Genomic DNA, 19,326 nt, shown 5'->3' with positions numbered 1-19,326 from the left:
AAGTCATTGGACAGAACTTTTTCTTTTCTTTTTTTGAGACAAGGTTTCTCAGTGTAGCCTTGGCTGTCCTGGAGACCAGGCTGTCCTCAAACTCACAGAGGTCCCCCTGCCTCTGTGTCCCTAGAGCTAGAGTTAAAAAGTATGCCCCACCATGCCTGGTCATCTTTTCTATTTTTAATTCTAAAAACCATATTGAGTTTATAAGCTATACTTATGGTTCATAAGCTGTTATTTTCACCAGTAAAGTTAAGTTTTCAGGGCTGAGCAGATGGCTTAGTGGGTTAAAAGCTCCAGCTGTTCAAGTATGAGGACCTGAGTTTGGGTCCTCAGCTGGGCACTGTGCCCAGTGCTGGAGTCTAAAGCACAGGACATAATAGGGTCACTGGGGTGTGCTGCCTGACTTTGGGGTTAGGGAAAGGCCCTAAACATGAGTAAAACAGAACGATGCAGCCAAGTAGCCGACGTCCTGCGGCCTCTGCAAAGGTCTGATCTGCGCATCCACCACATAGGACAGACGAACTGACTTCTTGTCTCTTTGGATGTAGTTATTTTATGTGTGTGAATGTTCTGCCTCCGTGTACACATCTATGTGCTAAGCGTGGGCCTGAGGCCATAAGAAGTCAGAAGACAGTCAGACCCCCTCTGGAATATGAGTTGCAAATTTTTAAGTTCAATTTTCAGCAAATGACCAAACCAAAAAATAAAAAGAAGGAAAAGAAAACTGGCCAGATGTGGTGGCACATACCTTTGATTCCACCACTCAAGAGGCAGAGGCAAGTGGAGCTCTGTGAGTTTAGGGCCAGCCTTGTCTTCATAGGAAATTCCAGGACAACCAGAGCTACATAGAAAAACCCTGTCTTGAAAAAAAAAACATTAAAAATAAACTAAAGGACCTTAAGCACACCTCTGCCATTTTGTGCTGCCTGTGGATGGGAAGCAGTTGGTAATTTCAGCGTTCATGTTTCTTTGACTTTTGTTTTGCCTTTGAGCAGAAGGCAACTCTTGGCTAACTCCATACTTATTTCTACCTGTGTTCTGGGATTTCAGCTGTGTCACACCTGACTTAGCATTGTTGATTCTAAAATCCAGATAGCAGTCAACTTGGAAAAAGTGTTGCTTGTGTTCACCTGTTAGCCAAGATGAAGTACTTCTGTAAAAGTAAGAAGGTCTGTGTGCCTGTCTCCTTGGCATGCAGATTTGTTCACAATATTTCACATAAAAAAGAAGTGGGGGACGGGTCGGAGAGATAGCTAGCTCAGAGTGCTTGCTGCTCTTCCAGAGGACCCAAGTTTGATCCCCAACACCCACACTGGACAGTTCAACCATCTATAATTTCAGTTCCAGAGGATTTGACACCTTCTGTTTTCCTTGGGAATCTACACACACATGGTATATTATACTGACAGAGATATGTCACATAAAAGGATATAATGGAAGATAAAGATTGGAGAGATGGCTCAGATGCCAGGTTTAACAGCCTGAGTCCAATCTCTGGGATCCACATGGTGGACGGAGGAAACACTCCCTCTGACCACATGCATCTGGCATGTGAACACATAACAATAAAATGTAAAAATCTCTCAGGCAGCAGTGGTTTACTAGAAGAGAAAGACGGATTTTGCCTGACGACAGCGCTAGGATAGGTCTGAAGGGAGTAGGTGAAAGGTCAGAGAAGGTTCATAAATAGAAACCAGGCAGGCCCTACCAGGATGGTTTTGTCCTGAAAGGGTCCTAGATTCATACCAGATTCTCTTAATTTTAAAACAAACAACAGAAAGGAGCTAGAGAGGTGGCTCTGCAGTTAAGATCCATTGAGATTTTTAGAGAGGAGAAGGCTTTGGTTCCCAGCACACATCAGGCAGCTCAACTCTGACTCCGGTTCCAGGAGATACAAGGCCCCCTTCAGGCCTCTGAGAGCATCAGGCATGCGTATGTTGTATATATGGTATTTTTTGGGGGGATGAATACAATAAGTTGTATATGCCATAGTGGTCGTCCAGCTGATCAAGGTGATTGTTGCCAAGCCTGACAACCTGAATGTGCTTTCCTCATCCCACCCCACAGTGGGTGATTTTTAAACTTTTAACACCAAATCTTGGGGCAGAGAGATGGCTCAGCAGTTAAGAACACTTGTTGCTCTTACAGAGGATTCAAGTTTGATTCTCAGCCCCCTCAGGGTGGTTCATGAGTATCTGTAACTCCACTTTCAGAGGATCTAATGCCTTCTGACCTCTGGACACCAAGCCACACATCTAGTGTGCAAATACACTCAAAGTATATCAATCTGGTAAAAAAAAAAAAAAAAAAAACTTAAAAATAAATCTTAGACGATACTTGGAGCACTGCAGCATATAGATCGTTTTTAAAGGTTTGTCTATTTTATGTGTATGGATGTTTTGCGTGTGTGTGTGTGTGTGTGTGTGTGTGTGTGTGTGTGTGTGTACACTATGCATGCATTACCAAGGGAAGCCAGAACAAGGAATTGCCTTCCCTGGAACTGGAGCTCCAGGTGGTTGTGAATGGCAGTGTGTGTGCTGGACATCAGCCCAGGGCCTCTAACAGCAGCAGGTGCTCCCAGTAACTGAGTCAGCACTCCACTGCTTTTATTTTTTGAAACATGGTCTCCTTATGTAGCCTTGGCTGGAATGGAACTTACTATACAGATCAGGCTCCCTGCCTGGCTAGAATGTTGCTTTTTGTAAATCTGTCTTACAAAGTGGCAGAATTATCTAATGGCTTTTTCCGAAATTCTGTCCTAATCCCTGCCAGGAGCCAATCAAAGGTCTTCTTTTTTTCCCCCTCTGAACCTCAAGTCAACTGAACATTTTTAAGGGTTTTTTTTTGCTTGGTTGTCCTTGAACTCTTTGCACCAGGCTGACCTAGAACTCACAGATCTGCCTGTCTCTGCCTCGAGTGCTAAGACTAAAGGCTTGTGCCGGGTATTTTGTTGTTGTCTTAAATTACGTCGTGCTTGTTGTGTGCAGGTTAGAGGACAACGTGCAGAGGCAGTGTCTCCCTCCACCCTGTAGGTCCTGGGCATCATCAGGAACCGAGATCATCCGGCCATTCATAGATGCTTCTTGGGGTGCTGTTTTATGATGAGACCATCTTCTCCCTTCCATGGGCAGAAGGGAAGGGAACTGATTGCTGACCCCTCTGACCACTCCCTCCAGCCCAGAGAAAATGATGCCTTCATAGACCTAGCATAGAGGAGAACTTGGTCTCTGGCTTAAACAGCAAGCCCTCACCAATAATGACCGGTTAGGAGTGGGGAAGTGTGTAAAAATAGCACTTAATAGTTAACCAGCAAACATATTTTTGCAGTCATTGGTTCCACAAGAAAATAATTGGGTCCCAAGGCAGGAATGGCTCGTTTTGTTGAATGATTATATTGATCATTGGAGGAAAATAGATTCATCCCTTTTGGAGAGCAGTTGAAAGAGGGAAGTGGCCAGCTGGCCAGACATGCCCAGTGTGACACCCTGAGGAGTGAGCAGCACACTAATGAGCCGCCAGGCCCTGGCCGAGGGCAAGTAGACTAGGGCCATAGAGGAATGCCTCATACTGTATGCCGCTCTTCCTGGGAGAGAGGACGTGGTTACTGAAGTATCAGTTCTTCCTACTTAACCCACTGAGTCCTTTAAAGTCATAATCAGTCTGTCCCTCATCCCACCCACCCCCAGCCCCTGCCACCCCAGTGATTTGCCAACAGTGATCACCGTGCTCAAATTACATAGAAAGCAGACCAAGAGACTAATTCTAGTCCCGGGTTTGCTCCTTAGAAAATGTTTCACTTCTTTCGTGGTCATTCATTCCATAAGTAGTTGCCAGAGACTCCCTCTAACTGCGCACAGTTGTGCACGCCTCCTATCCCAGGTAAAGAGGATTGCCACCAGTTAGAGGCTAGCCTAGGCCACATTGGAAGACCACATCTCACAAACAAAACATCCCCTTTACACGAAGTCATGTGCCCATAGTTCCAAATTACATAAGAAGAAACTTGGGCCAAAGGAAAGTTAAGTAGTTTACTAATGTTGCCCACATATTAAACGAGACATTGAACATCAGGCAAGATGCTGGGGATGGGAACAAGTTAGATGTGGTTTGCGGCTTTGTGCAACTTGTTTTATCTGACACTTAAATAGTCATGCTCAGTTGCTGACAAATGGCCCAGGGAACTTGTCTTAGTCTCATAGGGGACCCATGTTTGGTTCCTTGCACCCAATTAACTGTAACTCCAGCTCCAAGAGTATCCAATGCCTCTGGACTCTGCGGGCAACTGTACTTATTACATGCTCATAAATCTTTCAAAAGCACAAGCATGAGGTTTATGTGGAAGAGAGAGTGAATAGACTAGTCACTGTCAGCGCCCGGTGTCCAGGGCCCATGGGAACACCTCAGACTGGTTTCCTGTCCCTTGTTAATATGGGGCCTCAGCTCACACAGACCCCTCCTATCTCATTCAAGACAGCAAATGCCCCCCCATCATTCTTAGTACCTGTCTTATTCAGGGTTTCTGTTTCTGTACAAAATATCATGACCAAGAAGCAAGTTGGGAGGAAAGGGTTTATTCAGCTTACACTTCCACATTGCTGTTCATCACCAGAGGAAGTCAGGACTGGAACTCAAGCAGGTCAGGAAGCAGGAGCTGATGCAGAGGCCATAGAGGGATGTCACTTACTGGCTTGCTTCCCCTGGCTTGCTCAGCCTGCTCTTCTAGAACCCAGGTCTACCAGCTCAGGGATGGGACCACCCACAATGGGCGGGGCCCTCCCCCCTTGATCACTAGTTGAGAAAATGCCTTACAGCTGGATCTCATGGAGGCATTTCCCCAATTGAGGCTCCTTTCTGTGTGATAACTCCAGCTTGTGTCAAGTTGACACAAAACCAGCCAGTACAGTACCATTCCTATTTCCACGTCACAGACTGAGCTCCACTCTGACTCCAGACTGAGTTCCTTGTTTGTCTTTGAGTCTATTAACAGGTTTAAGGCAGATGGCAGGAGTTGTCAGAGCAGCCTGCTTGGAGGCCTTGAGATGGAAAAAAAGCTTCATGGCCACCAGGGTTTTAAGCAGGCATGGCATCAGACGGTCCTTTAGTAATGATCTTAGCTCTCAAACAGTTAGGTGTCAAGGATACAGAGGAGCCTATGGAGTTTGACCAGAAGTGAGGCTTGTCTAGAGGTTCAGGAGGCAGCCCAACCATTTTTCCAAAGAGAAACAGAAGTCCCAAATGTCCTTTTTGTTTGTTTTGTTTTGTTTTGCCTGGGCTACTGGGCCCCAATGGAGAGCAATGGGAAGGCATATTAAAGTAGCTCAGTGCAAGAGCCCACTTGCAGAGCACAGTAGTGTGGAGCTTCTCTTGGGCCTTTGGGCTCACCACAGATTTGGGGTGTAGGTGCTACTGTCTCCAAGTCTTTGCTTGCCTTTTTTTTTTTTTTTTTTTTTAAATACCTGTGCCTCTCTCCTGACGAAAGTAAGGAGGAAGCTTTGAATGTATCTCCTCTGGGACCAGAGTCGTTTTCTGGCAGCTCTGGCTGGTGAATCCCAGGCCTGAATTCCTGGCACTGGCTTTTATTTCCCTTCTGGACCTTTAGCTTTCCTCCAGCCAATCCAGCTCTGAGAATGGCCTTGGGCCAGCAAGGTGGCTTATTAGGTAAAAGCACCTGCTACCAAGCATGACGATTGAGCTCATCCCCAGGACCTACATGATAGGAGATAATTCACTCTCAAGCTGTCCTCTGACCGCTACACATGCACACAGACATAATACATACAACTTTTGATTTTTGAGAAAGGGTCTCATTAAGTAACCATGGCTGTTCTGGAACTCGTTCTGTGGACCAAGCAGGCCTCAAATTCACAGAGACCATTCTGCCTCTAACTCTCCAGCGCTGGGATTAAAGGTGTGAACCATCATGCCCAGCCAATACATGTAATTAAAAATTTAAAAAAAGAAAGAAAAGATCCAGGCCTTCCTCGGTCATGGCATTCCTTGATTTACCAGCTAAGCATTTTCAGTTGCTTCCAGGAGTAAAAGAAACTGTTACAGCCTCTCTCTGGATATGACGCTGTTCTGGGCCCTTTGTGGAGGCTGAAGCCCAGAAAACACAAGGCCTCTGGGGCTCCAAGTTTCTCATTTGCAGAGCACTTGCTTCAGAGCTCCTTGAGGACATACAGGTAGCTTTGCAGGTTCAGAGCTAGACCCACACCTCTCTGTAGCTCGTAGCCTTCCCTGTTAGCCTGTGGTTTGAGTCTGGGTGGTTTGGGTTGACCTTGAGCCTGGGTTCTACATCTTTCCTGAAAGTTTTGTAGAGAACTCAGATTTGGCCAGGCATAGAATTGCTGTGAAGTAGGTTCTAGAAAACAATGGCTTGGTTGGCAACATAGGTTGTTAAAGGTGGCTGTTTGCTCATGTGTGCTTGGGGGCTGTTGATGGGTTTGAGTGGCACTTGGTTTCAGCCTTGTTATGCTTTGAAAGGACAGTGGGCCCTTGCTTCAGCCTCCTTTCCTGGCAGGGCCTAATCTACACACTGCCTGGGGCGCAAGGGGGCTTTTGGACCAGGCCAGGACCAGCATCCTCTGACCACCCTGCTCAACTTCCCACCAGCCAGCACACTGTTCCTCCCAGCTGGTTTCATTTGTTCTGGTCTGTCTCCAGTTTTCCCACAGGAAAACCTGGAGTTTTCCATGGGTTGTCCGAGAGGTCCCTGGCACATTGCTGCAAAGCACAGAGGAGCTTAGTGAACAGCTGGTGAGGGGATGAGTCGCCCAGGGCTTGCTGGACAGGAACAGCTGGTTTTTATCCATCCCCTTCAAGCTGGCAGCCAAGAGCCTCCCCATGCATGTGTTCCTTCAATCTTCCAGCTAAAGGCAAAATGGCTGGCTCTTTCTACAGATGGAAGTCCAAGGTTCTGAACAGGGTAGCTGTTCATTTGGTTGCCATGGGAGCCTGCACTTTACTTGTGTCTTGATCATTGTGAGCAAGCACCCTTCCTCCCTTTCCGCAGAACAAAACAGTATGGTAATCAAGAAATCAGCCACTGGGAATGATGGACGTGCTTATATCCCAGTGCTTGGGAGGATCAGGAGTTCAAGGTCATCCTCCGCTATAGAGTCTGTTCAGAGCGAGCCTGGGCAGGTCCCTTCCTCTGCTCACTACCTGCTGCTGTAAAAAAAAAAGGTGTTGGGATCTATTCCAAGCCCTGCCATACACCAGAATTGCTCTATCCCCAGAGACTGGATTATATCCATTCTGAGGAGGGGTGTGGGCAGCTCTGTGGAGACAGGTTGGGGTCAGCTTGGCTAGATGGATATCCATTTTACCCCCAGCTGACTCTACTGTTGGAGGCTTTGATTTCGTGGGAAGCTGTGCCTTATCTCATTGTTCTAGTCCCACTCCCTGCTCTGGTCTGTACAGAAGAGGGACAGACAGAGTGTCCTTGCTTTAGAGCAGGAACTTTTATCACTGTTTCTACCCAGGTCCCCTTTTCACCAGAATGTGACTCTGGTCCGTGGATATTTGTGATAATCATCAAGAAATTGATTTAAAACCAAGTGGTGGTGGTGCACACCTTTAATCCCATCACTTGGGAGGCAGAGGCAGGCAGATCTGAGTTTGGAGCCAGCCTGGTCTATAGAGTGAATTTCGGGACAACCAGGGCTACACAGAGAAAACCTGTTTTGGAAAACAAGTAAGTTTAAGGGCCAGTACAGTCACTAAGCAAGTGAAGGTGCTGAAAACACTTCCTTGGCTTGCACAAATCTGTACACCAGTGGGTACACTTTTTACATAAGTATGTGTGGGAGTCTGAATAGACGTATGTGTGCCAGGTATGTGCCTGGTGCCTGCAGGAGCCTGAGACAGGATCTCCCTACCAGGCTGGCCTCAAACTTAAAAGTGCTCTGCCTCCTGAGGGCTGAAACACTGGAGAACATCTCACCCAGCAAGGATTAAACTGAGTCAAGGCCGAATATTTGATACTATAGGCAGTAGATCGTCCTCATTGTCTTTCAGAGTTGATTGATAGTTCAGTTTTCTGAGCATCGGTGCTGGGAACACTTTCACGTGAATTCATAGTGCAAAATGGTTCAGGTACATGGTTGAAGGCCATTTCAGAAAGTGTTGGAAATTCTGCCCTAATTCTAAATCCAAATTAATTTGATTTTTTTTAAAAATGAAATTCAAGTCAGCAACTCAAACAGCAATTTTGAAAATCAAACATTCTGGTAATATACTCCAACAATTCACTAATTTAATCCTTAAATGCCGAAGAATGGCTGTCAAAAAAATACTCTTTCTTTTCTGAAATTAAATCACTGTGTTTCTGTAAGAGTAGATAGTTTTGTGCACGGAGGGAAAACACTTGATTCCTAGCACAGTCGTCTCATATAGGTGCTTCCAGCAGCCTTTGCTGGCATTTGGATAGCAGCTCGGCACGTGTGTGAAATCACAGCACGGGCAAGAAACGCCCAAGACACACTGGAGCCATTTTGAGAGTTTTGCTATAGTTGTTTTAAATTACTTTTCTACGTGGGTGTTTGGGTGCATATATGGAGGCCAGAGGACAAGTCTCATGAGAGGCGGTTCTCTCCTTCCAACGTGTGGGTCCCAGGGATGGGACTCAGGCTGTCAGGCAGCAGTAGGAGGCACTTTTACCTGCTATTGAGCCACCTCTCTGGTTCCCCAGCCTGTCTCATAGTTTTGTTTTGTTCACTTTAGAAATAAAGTCTCTAGTCCAAGCTGTCCTAGGACTCACCACATAGACCAGTCTCCTCATCCCTGCAGTGTCCTGAGTACTGGGGTTAGAGCGTCACACTGTAGACCCTAATTGAAAAGCTCCTCTTAAGGGACAGCCACAGAGATAGTAGGTCGATGACACTTAATTTGACATTCTCTGTCATATCACAAAGGTCCTACCACGGGTGACAGTACCCTTAGGCTAACTTTGGTCTCTGTATGGACTCCTGGCTGTGGTAGATGCCCCTAACCCGTGTGTGAGAATGTTCTAGGCACATGTAAACTTGTAGACAGGTTTCTTTTTATCCTGTGCCACACCCAAGTGACCCCCCACCCCACCCCACCCCCGTTTGATGTATCTTCAGGAGAGGCAAACTCATTTCCATGTGAGCTCAGGCAAGGTATAATTAGGACAGTAAATCTGTAGGTTAACAAAAGTGGTTTTGACAGATTTCAGGCCCTACTAAGAAGGGCATATGCACACACTAAAAAAAAAATGTAATTTAAAAAAAAAAAAAGAATTTAAGAGGCCAAGAGTGGTGACATAGACCTTTATTTAATGCCCGATGCTCAGAGACCTAAAGCAGAAGGATGGTGAGTTCAGGGCCTGCAGGGACACACTTAATGAGCCCAGGGGATATGGCTTATTACAACAGACTTGCCCGGCATACGTAAGGCCCTAATAAGCCTCCTGTACCAACACCCACAGTTCTGGAATTTAATTCTCTGAAGCAGCCCCAGAGACCCCCAGGCTCAGGGCTAGGCCTGGCCCAACCCTGTGTCTCCCTTCCCTCAGCCCTGTGCCCACTGCTGACCAGGCCTGCATGTTTCTTGACAACAGGATTTTCCCAGCCTGGTGGAGCAGCTGATTGGCGAGTGTGCTGACTGTCCTGTGCTTCCTAGCTCCTGCTCTGCCTGTCTTCTCTCTCCTGGGAAGATGTTCCTGGTGGGCCTAACTGGAGGCATTGCCTCAGGCAAGAGCTCGGTCATCCAGGTGTTCCAGCAGCTGGGCTGTGCTGTGATCGACGTGGACGTCATTGCGAGGCACAGTGAGTTGGATGGGGACCCATTGTGCACAACCTCGTCCCCTGTGCTTCCACAATTAGACTGTCTTCTTTTGAGTGTTCAGAGGGACTTTCCTGGACAAATTGCCCATCTTAGCTCCAGCTTGCCCTGGAGGCTCTTCTGTTTATTCTTTATTCTCCTCAAGAATCCATCCATCCTAAACTCAGCTCCAATATGGGCTTAAGGAGTCTATGTGCTCTGCTTTATTTTATAACCACTCGTTTATTTTGGCTCCAAATGAAGGAAACAGTCTTGGGTTCCTCCATCAGTCTGCCTCTGGTCACTGGGGGCGGGGAGGCTTCTGGATAGCTAGAGGCTCTGGAATGACTCAGCCTCTTCATGTCTCAGTTGTCCAGCCAGGGTATCCTGCCCACCGGCGTATAGTAGAGGCCTTTGGCACTGAAGTCTTGCTGGAGAATGGCGACATTGACCGCAAGGTTCTCGGAGACCTGATCTTCAACCAGCCTGACCGTCGGCAGCTGCTCAACTCCATCACCCACCCTGAGATCCGCAAGGAAATGATGAAAGAGACCTTCAAGTACTTTCTCCGAGGTGAGGCTCTGGACTGAAGGGGACAGACAACCTCCTGACAAAGCAGGGACTTTTCTCTGTTGGAAGCTGGGCCAGTGTAGGGATTTGGTTTGACTAGAAGACTTAGTGGTCTCGCTCCCCTGTCGGTCAGACGATGCTCCCTGGAGACGATGAGGACCCATTTTGGTTGTCTCAACCAAATGTCTTCTGTAACCATCACCAGGCCCTTACTCTTCAAGCCTCAGGTTCCTGTGTGCGCAGTAGGGAATGTCCCCCTAGCACGTCCTCCGGTCAGTACGTCCCTCTAAAAGACAACAGTGATACAGTACAATACATCACATCTCTACGGTTGACCCAGACCTGTTCCTCAATCCCTAACCTGCTTCTCTCCGTGCCCTCCTTTTGTTTGTCCCTGAGACACTGCGTCTGTCTTCCTTCCGTGTCTGCCAGTCCACCATTGTGCCATTGCTTCCTCTGCCCAGCCCTGCCTGGCAGAGCCTTCTGCCTCTCCTTCCTGCCCTTTGCATTTGCTCCCAGGCCAGCTCTGGGTACATTTGCAGGGCTGCAAGGCGCTGGTGGCTTCCCCCTTCTGAAATTAAGCGTTGGATAATGTCACCAGCTCCAAAGCTCTCCTGTTGTACCAGCCACCCAGCCTCCCCACCTCCCCAACCGGCACCACTTAAATAAAAGCCAGAAAGCTCTTTTCAGTTCGATAAGGTGAAAAATGGGGACGACAGCTGTGGCTTCCACAGTCCCAGCTTCTCCCCAATGAGTTTAACAAATACAACTGTCAAAGTTGGTATAATCACATGTCAGATAGGATCAGCAGCTGTTGGGGAGGTCTCTGCGTAGGCAGGCGGATGTCTTAATAGAGTCAGGATAGTTTGCAGGGCTTATCAAGCAGGAGGCATGTGACAGCTGAATAGCCCTTTACCGGTGAACCAAAGAGCTGGCTTCCAGCTCCCAAGAGGGACCCAGGAGAAAGGACAGTGAGAGGGGAGGGGGTGAGGGGGAACAGGAAAGGGAGATAAGGGGCCCAGGGAGGATCTGGTCTTTTCTGTGGCTCGGTGCTGGAGAGGGTGAGCTGGGAGGTGCGGGGCTCGATGCCAGCTTCACTCCCTCCTCCCAGAAACAATAGTAGTGACACCCATCGTTTCAGGGACACTTAGCTGAGGGCCTGGCTGCTGCTCAGTGGTTATATATACTATACCCAGCACCCTGTGGGACAGATACTTTATTCATTTATTACACCAATTAGTTTTGTTAAGGACCTTCGGTCGTGTGAGATGCTGCAAACCAAAGGTGTGTCAGCAGAGTCAGGACCTAACACCATCATCAGCCAAGGCCTCTCAGGCTTCCTGAGCACAGGTTGTGGGGAACAGTGTTCCCAGCAGGTGTGTGGTTCTGTGGTCGGAAGTGTAAGAATGAGACACCTCCACCCCAGGGTCTCTGAGTGGCACCAGTTCCTGTTCTTCCCTACTGCCTTTTACCCTCCCAGTTTTGTTCATCCACAGAGGGCCCAAGGAGCAGCAGGATTGTACATAACTATTGGATATGCCCGTTCATCGTGTGTTAGGGCATCACCTCTCTTTGACTTCAGCTGTGGAAAGGCCCATGGTGTCTTTTCTCCACTGAGGTAATCCCGTAGTTAGCACGAACTACCCTTACTCTGGTACAGTACAGGTGTCTCACAGAAAGCTGAAGAGGTGGCCATGTCTGGACCAGACTTCTTCCAGAAGCGGGCTTGTCCTTTAGGGTTTTTTGAGCCAATGTGAAATAAAACAGGACAGAAAGTCCTCAGCATCTCTGTGAAATTCTTCCCAGTCTCTTACAGCCCTTGCTATGTCTTGCCTCTGGTTAGGAATAACTTCTATAGTTGAAGAAGGTTTACCCTGACCACCTAGTCCTCTCCCGTGCACTGTGCTCCAGACCCCCATCTGGTCTGCACAGGAGAACTTCCCAGCTCCTTGGGTTCTGCTGCTTCTCATCTGGAGCTCCTCGCCTCCACCTCCTCATTCCAAATATCCACATCTTGCCTGCTTTTCAAAGCCAGTGCAAATGCCAGCTCTTCTCCAAGGTCTTCTCTGATCAGCCAGCCAGAAGTTATTTTCTGCAGCATTCTGTGCTGAATGGCATTGGGACTAGCTGGCACTCAGGGTATGTCTGTCCTTGGAAGGTCTCCCATCTGCTGGGGCGTGCTCCATGGCAGGGCCTGGGCACGAGCATCCTTCCTGGTATCCTTGTAGAATTGAACTTGGGAGTTCTCCATCCTCTCCCCAGGGTATCGATACGTGATTCTGGACATCCCCCTCCTGTTTGAGACCAAGAAGCTGCTCAAGTACATGAAGCACACAGTGGTAGTGTACTGGTAAGTGTGGGGCGTGGCCTGGCTGATGGGGGCCGGAAAACATCCCTTTGCATCTTTCTCATGAGGCGGCCAAGGCACAAAGTAGGTTGGGGTAGTGGTACCCAAGCCTACAGACACCAACTTTTGTACCTGGTCCTGATGCACCACCTGGGGTAGGTATGTGATGAGATGGACCCCAGGCTTCTCTGATGTTTGGGAAGGGCTCCCCCTGATGGCCATTAGAGACACTTCGGTTGGGCTGCTGTTACTCACTGGCTCCCTTCTCCCTCCTTCACAGTTTGTGAAACAACTCCCTTCATTCAGCATGAAGTACTCATAGCAAGGGGGGCACTTATGACTTTGAGAGGGAAAATGGAAGTGGAGGCAGTTGGGAAATTTGTTGAAGACCCGTGAATAGAGAGACCTGTGTGGAGGCAGCTTTCAGAAGCCACCTAAGGAAGGGGCTTTATTCTCAGAATCCCCCAGGATAGGAAGCAAATCAGAAACCAGGTTTGGCACACAGAATCAAGCTGCCAGAGAAATGAGTCACACAGTCCCTTCGGGTGAGAGTAGATGAGGCTGCAGGGTGTGTCTGCTTCCCACAAACTTCCCAGATGTCACCCACAAGTGTGGCAGACATATAGGTGGGCCTTGGTTCTGCAGGTGTTTTGAACACAGGTGGTTCTCGGGGGATTGGTGTGTGGGAGGCTCCTGGTATACTGAAATGCTCAGTGTCCTGAACATTGCCCTACCCTTACCCCAGGTCTCTCGGGGCTGTCACTCTACTGGTACTGGGATACAGACCTGACAGTTCCTCCACAGGGCTTTGCTTCCCCGTGAAAACCTTCGGCCTCCCTTGTTTGTCTTGTTTGTAGTGGCTGTGACTATAGAACCCAGGGCCTTGCACATGTCAGCAAGTGCTCTGATAGCTAAGCAGTGTCCCTAGCCTGTCTCAGTTTTTTATTCTGTTTGTGGAAGAGACCGGCTGAGGCCAGGAGGGGACTAGAGAGATCGCTTAGCATTTAAGAGCACTTGGTGTTCAGAGGACCCAGGTTTAGGTTCCAGCAGCCACATGGTGGCTCACAGCATCGTAACTCCAGCTCTGGAGAACCTGACTCCTTTTGGCTTCTGTGAGCCAGCCGTCTCCATTCTGCAGATTCCCCCAGCCACAGACATGTGGCATCCAAGGCACGTGTTCTCTGCCCACTACGTCCTCCATAATGAGGTTGGCTTTCATAGCGGAGGCTCCTCTCATGTCTGGCTCTGGAATGGTAAAAATTGCCGCATTTTATATCAAGGACAACCGAGGTAATGGGTACGAATGTCCTAGTGGGGAACAAGTGCTATAGCCCTCTCTCCTGCTCTTGTCAGGAGTCTAGTGGTTGATAGGGCTAGGGGTCTTGCTGTATAGGATTTGTCACAGTCTGGCAGGGTGGCTCCTGTGTGGCAGGAGAGGGAGTTTCCTAAGAGGAGATGCTGTGTGGCTATGTTCCAGCCAGACCCAGCTAGCTGCCCACTCCTGAATCTTGCTGGAGAGGGAGGCTGGGGTCCATAGTCCACTTTTGCCCTGCCCTCAGTGACCGAGATACACAGCTGGCGCGGCTGATGAAGCGGAACAACCTGAACCGGGAGGATGCAGAGGCAAGGATCAATGCCCAGCTGCCCCTGAAGGACAAGGCCCGCATGGCCAACCACGTTCTAGACAACTCGGGAGAGTGGAGCCTCACCAGACGCCAGGTCATCCTCTTGCATGCCAAGCTGGAACGCTCTATGGAGTATCTGCCACTGAGGCTCGGGTTCCTAACCGGCCTTGCAGGCATCGCCAGCCTCCTCTACCTGCTCACCCGTTACCGCCTCTCTTCCCCCTAACTGAGTACACCCAGGCAGCGAGCTTTAGGCCTCCTTCTTGGAAGCCTAAATCAGGTACCATGTCCACAACACTACATTCTCTCTTGACTCTGAGTCTGGGACTCAGCAAAAGAAGCCCACTGACAGTATGTACCCCCTTTCATCCCCCCTAGAGCCCTACCATCCCAACAACCACCTGCAGAACAATATCCACAGTAGCAGGAAGCAGTCTCTGTGGCTGTCCCCATGGTTACAACTGTGTAGCCAAAAGTGTCTTGGGCTTGAACCTTCTCAGAGTATCTGCCCCATCGTGGCCACAAAGTTCCCAGTGGACCACGGCAAATCCTTCCAAACTGAAGGTCGTCTTCAAACAGAACTGTCTCCGGGTTGCAGTGTGACTCTCCTCTTGGGCATGCTGTGGCTAGGTCGAAGGAGAGCCCTTTGGTGAAAACCATCTAATGGAGCTTTCCTCACAGCTTAGCCACTACCTCCTCCCACTCTGCCTCTGAGCCCTGTGCTCTTGGCATTCCCCAGGCCCCGTGTTATCTTACCTCTGTGCCTTCCCCTAGATGCTCCCTGCCCTGCAGTATCTTATCCCTGGCTGCCCCAGCTCAGGCTCCAGCAGCCCCAGACAGAGTTAGGTGCTATAAAGATCACTTTCCCGTTTCATCTTAATCCGAGATAGAATAATCTGTAACCTGGTTGGATTCTCCCAGACTGTACGCCTCTAGATGGCAGGGCCGATTTCACCTCTGCTCTGGTGTACTACAGCCTGCTCTCCACTGGTGCTCAATAAATTGAATTGGTCTAAAATGTTCGCTGAATTCCACTTGGCCTCTGCTCACACTGAGGAGGCCTAAGCATAGGACTCTAGTCAGTCCTGGGCCCCTCTAGGAGGTCGGTGGAGCTGCTGGGGAGATCACATTCACTCCCTACAGGTCTGCCTTTTTCCTTCCCCAACCCAATTAGACCAGTGCAGACATCATCCTTCCCGGCCGGCGTCTGTAGACCTGCTGATGTGTAGATCTTGTTCGCAGCAGCCTATTAAGGCCAAAAATGAGTGTGACTAATGTGAAGGCAGCGGTGGCCATTTTTAATGCCCCTTTCACAGAGCTGCTTAAACCTCCGAGAGCAGCTCATTAGCTCCCTGCACATTTCTAAGCAGCAAAAAGGGGCTGGGATGGCCAGTGAGGAGCTGTGGGAACATGGCAGTCAGCCTGCTCCTGCAGTTGGGTGGTGTCTAGCAGAAACCTGGCAAAGGGGAGTTCTGAACCCCAGCAGTGCCCTGTAGCCTGACGGTTGACAAAACAAACGTGGCATCCTGTGGCATGCGGGTACCTGTGTGCAAACACTGCAGAGCCGAGGGGGTTTGGTGAGGGTAGTACAGGTCTGGAACTGCAGACTTTGAATCCCCTCTCAGGAGGAGCAGGTGACCCAGGACTGGGGTTCAGTTCTATCTCCTTATCTTTGGTTTCTGCATAGTAAGTTGAGGACAGTAAAAACCTTTTTAATTCAAGCAAGAACTTTCTTGGCCCCTCTAAACTTCATCTAAAATGATGCAGAGTGTGAAAGCAGGTTGGTCTGGAAGGTGTGCAGGAGCCAGTGTGCTCTGGTCCTGACCACACCGCAGCTGCCCTCCCTGATCCTCCCCTCCTGACCACTGGCTAAGGTGGCTTTGGGGAACGTTTGAGGCCGTCCACCCAGAACAGCGCCTCTCCCCAGAGCGGGTCTCCTCCCTGTGTCCAGCAGGTGGCAGCACTCACACAAGCCAGGATCCATGCCCAAGCAGCTTGCTCCCATGGAGCCCTTAACTTATCCCCCGGGGCAGGAGACCACCTCAGAGCCGCTGAGTCTGATCACCAGTTAAAAAGTCACAGATGGGAATCTCGGAGTAGTAGTGCATGTTAGGAATCCCAGCAGTAGAGCAACTAAAGCGAGGTTACGGGGTTAGATACTAGTTTGAGTTGCACAGCCAGGTCTTGCCTCTGTCTCTCTTCCCCCAGTCCCTGGGCCACAGTTTCTAACTTGGGCTTCATCACCCCTAAGTGCAGTAGGATGCTGTAGGCACATGCTCGCCTGCCCCTTGGCAAAGGTTGAAGGATGCAGCCAGTCCCTAAAGCTGCTTCCCTCTCCTGGTTCAACTTGCCCATTAGTAATGGTTCTACACTTTACCAAAGCAGTCTCTATCGTCTTCAAGTCTCCCAGCTCTGCAAATGGTGTGGGTGATATAAGGGATGGAGGTGGGTGCAATCCAGCGCCCTGAGCACCATTCTGGATTTCCAGAGATGTACCAACAACACCTTTATCCAGCTGTAACTGACAGCTCTTCAGATTCTCTATGGGACAAGGGGCAGGGCAAGAGAAGGCTTGGGAGAAACTGGATGGGAGGACAGTGTCTTTTCTCGAGTGTCCCTTGTTTCATCACTCCAGGAGTGGGTGGCAGAGATGGCTGCAGGCGGGAGTCACATGGATGGCCGAGAGAGGCCTAGTGAAGGTAATGACATGTGGTGGGTTTCTCTCCTGCTCCCAGGGAAGGGAGGATTCGGCTGGTGGCTGAAGCAGCACCCAGCTGGACCCAAAGCCCCCTCCTTGCTCTCCACCCCCTCCCTTCCCCATCACTCAGATTCCAATACAATTTCCAGCTAACCAGCATGTCGATAGAACAAGTCGGGCGGCTGGATTGCTGGCCAATTACAGGAAATCATTCTGCTCCACAGCTCAGCCCTCCGGGAAGGAGGGGGTGGGGGCGGAGAGGGAGCGGGCTTCTAGCTTGCAGGCAGGGAAGGGGCTTCAAGCTTTGGGCAGGGAGCCCGCAGCAGGCACTCTTCTCCCCCACCACACACACCTCTAGGCAGGCAGCACGGGAAGGGGTGGTTGGGGAGGCTCTTGAGAACACCAGCCCCGGGTCCTTCCTCAGCCTCACACAGAGCTGTATGGATCCAACTTTGTGGGGAGATTGAAGCCCCAAGCCATAGAGAACCAGAGGCTAAAGGCTCATGAGGATCATTCCTGAGGTGAGGCGTTTGCCTGGAGATGAAGATAGGAAACCACAGATAAGAGGACTGGAGAATAGGATGAGGTGGCACTCAGGGGAACCCTACAAAACTCCGAGGCCCTACAAACTTGCTATTCCAAAGCCAGCCCCAGCATAAGGCTGTCTGGGGAATATTGGAATATACTGACTTGGCTAATGGGTTTTTAAAAAAAAAAAAAAAAAGTATCCAGCCTTTCAGCCCAGAAAGGGGACCACAGAAGTGTGGGAGGCGGGGTCCTTCTCACCTTTCCAACCCCTCTGCCAGGGGTCCCACCTCCGGCTCCTGGAAAAGGACACCAAGTGACTCCCCCACTCTATCTGCCAAGCTCTGTGCTTACTTGGATGCCTCTCCACAAACCCCACTCCCTCCCTCTCTGATTCCCTTGTGTTTTCAGCCACCCTCACTAGCCGGGGCCATAGAACCTCCACCTCCACCTCCCAGTCCCCGCTGAAGAGCTCCCCTTTCCACCATGAGCTATCCCCACAAAGTACTAAACCATCCTTGAGGGGCAGAGACCAGGCTGTGAGCCCCGTCCCCAGTGAATGGCCTTTGTGGCTGTTTGTCTGGAACCCAAGAGTACTGTGACAAATGACCCATCCTTCTTTCCGGGTTATAGCTACTCTTCCCAGATGTTTCTCCCTACAATTCCAAAACCTCACTTCCGCTCCCCTCCGGGGATGGGCATGGGGTGGATTTCACTTACAACTTTTTTTTCCTAGACAGGATTTTACTTTTGTGGCCCTGGCTGTCCTGAAACTCACTCTATAGACCAGGCTGGTCTCAAACTCAGGGAGCTGCCTACCTCTGCATCGAGTGCTGGGATTAAAGGCTTCACCTGCAGCTCTTTGGCCCACTCAGTGGTAGACAGATGGGCAGCCGTGGGTGGGGAAGATGAGCCTGGGATACTGGAAAGAAGATGCAGAGAGAACACAATTGAGGTCATCTTCAAAGTTTCCCTGCTGAGATGCATCCAGAAAGCAGGGTCAGCAACCAGGGAGCCCTTCTTCCCAAGGCCTCAGCTATTCTGGGCTGGTTCTGTTTGTGACCATGGCTTGGTGCTCCTGGGCTCTCTGAGATGCCCCCTCTGGCGCTGCCTCTCCTGGGCCCTGCGCCCAGTGCTCGGCGATCCGAAAGAGGGCGCCGATCCTCCCCTCGGAAGGAGACTCCTACCGCCCGCCGCTAGGCGCTCCGCAGCCCGCCGGCTCGGTGCCATCGATCCGGCCGCGGGGACCCGGGCGCGCTGCCTCCCCACGCTTGCTTTTCGCTTTTAATTGAAGTTTGTTTGAGCAGAGAGCGGAGCAGGCAGAAGCAGAAACCAAATATTTAGTTGCTGCAAATTGGCACCTCCAGATCAATTACCCGGCCCGTGTCAGGGCCTGCGCCGCCCCCCTACGCCCCGTGGAATCTCAATGCCGCGCTGTCCCCGCGTGGGCCGCCTGCGCCGCCGGTCTCCATCCCTCCGCACGTTTCTCATCAGCTCCAGCCATACATCACCCGTGGCCGCCAGGGAACAGATTTTCGATGTGAAAAGTTCCCCGAGAGAGTCTTTATTGCTGATTCCCACTGCGCCCTACCCTGTCTGGACCCTGGTGCCACCTCTGAGCTTGTACAATGGGGATATACTGGGGCTTCGGGTCACACGCGCCTAGCCTCAATCCTAGGAAGTCCACTTGCCTGATGAATGATCTTGGGGAGCTTATTTTCCCTGAGCCTGGGTTTCTCCATCTGTGATTGGGGAGCTTAACCATGAGCAGGCATGCA

The 19,326-nt window shown here is 50.1% G+C and overlaps 1 protein-coding gene across 3 annotated transcripts in view; it reads left to right on the top strand.

Moving 5' to 3' along the window:
* The window catches only part of DCAKD (dephospho-CoA kinase domain containing), a 29,755-nt gene extending 14,454 nt beyond the window's left edge, over positions 1 to 15,301 (top strand). For 2 of the 3 annotated variants that reach the window (XM_080922800.1, XM_080922799.1), the window contains exons 2-5: positions 9,581 to 9,788; positions 10,153 to 10,356; positions 12,616 to 12,703; positions 14,260 to 15,301. In XM_080922800.1, the coding sequence (XP_080778926.1) occupies positions 9,677 to 9,788; positions 10,153 to 10,356; positions 12,616 to 12,703; positions 14,260 to 14,551 (696 nt within the window). In that variant the 5' untranslated portion in view covers positions 9,581 to 9,676 and the 3' untranslated portion in view covers positions 14,552 to 15,301. The remainder of the gene's footprint in view (positions 1 to 9,580; positions 9,789 to 10,152; positions 10,357 to 12,615; positions 12,704 to 14,259) is intronic. The other variant, XM_080922801.1, reaches the window with a different exon arrangement.
* The last annotated feature ends 4,025 nt before the right edge of the window (positions 15,302 to 19,326 follow it).

The sequence above is a fragment of the Micromys minutus genome (assembly GCF_963924665.1).
Source record: "Micromys minutus genome assembly, chromosome: 10".
NCBI classification, from domain to species: domain Eukaryota; kingdom Metazoa; phylum Chordata; class Mammalia; order Rodentia; family Muridae; genus Micromys; species Micromys minutus.
This window is presented reverse-complemented; position numbering and strand designations above follow the sequence as displayed.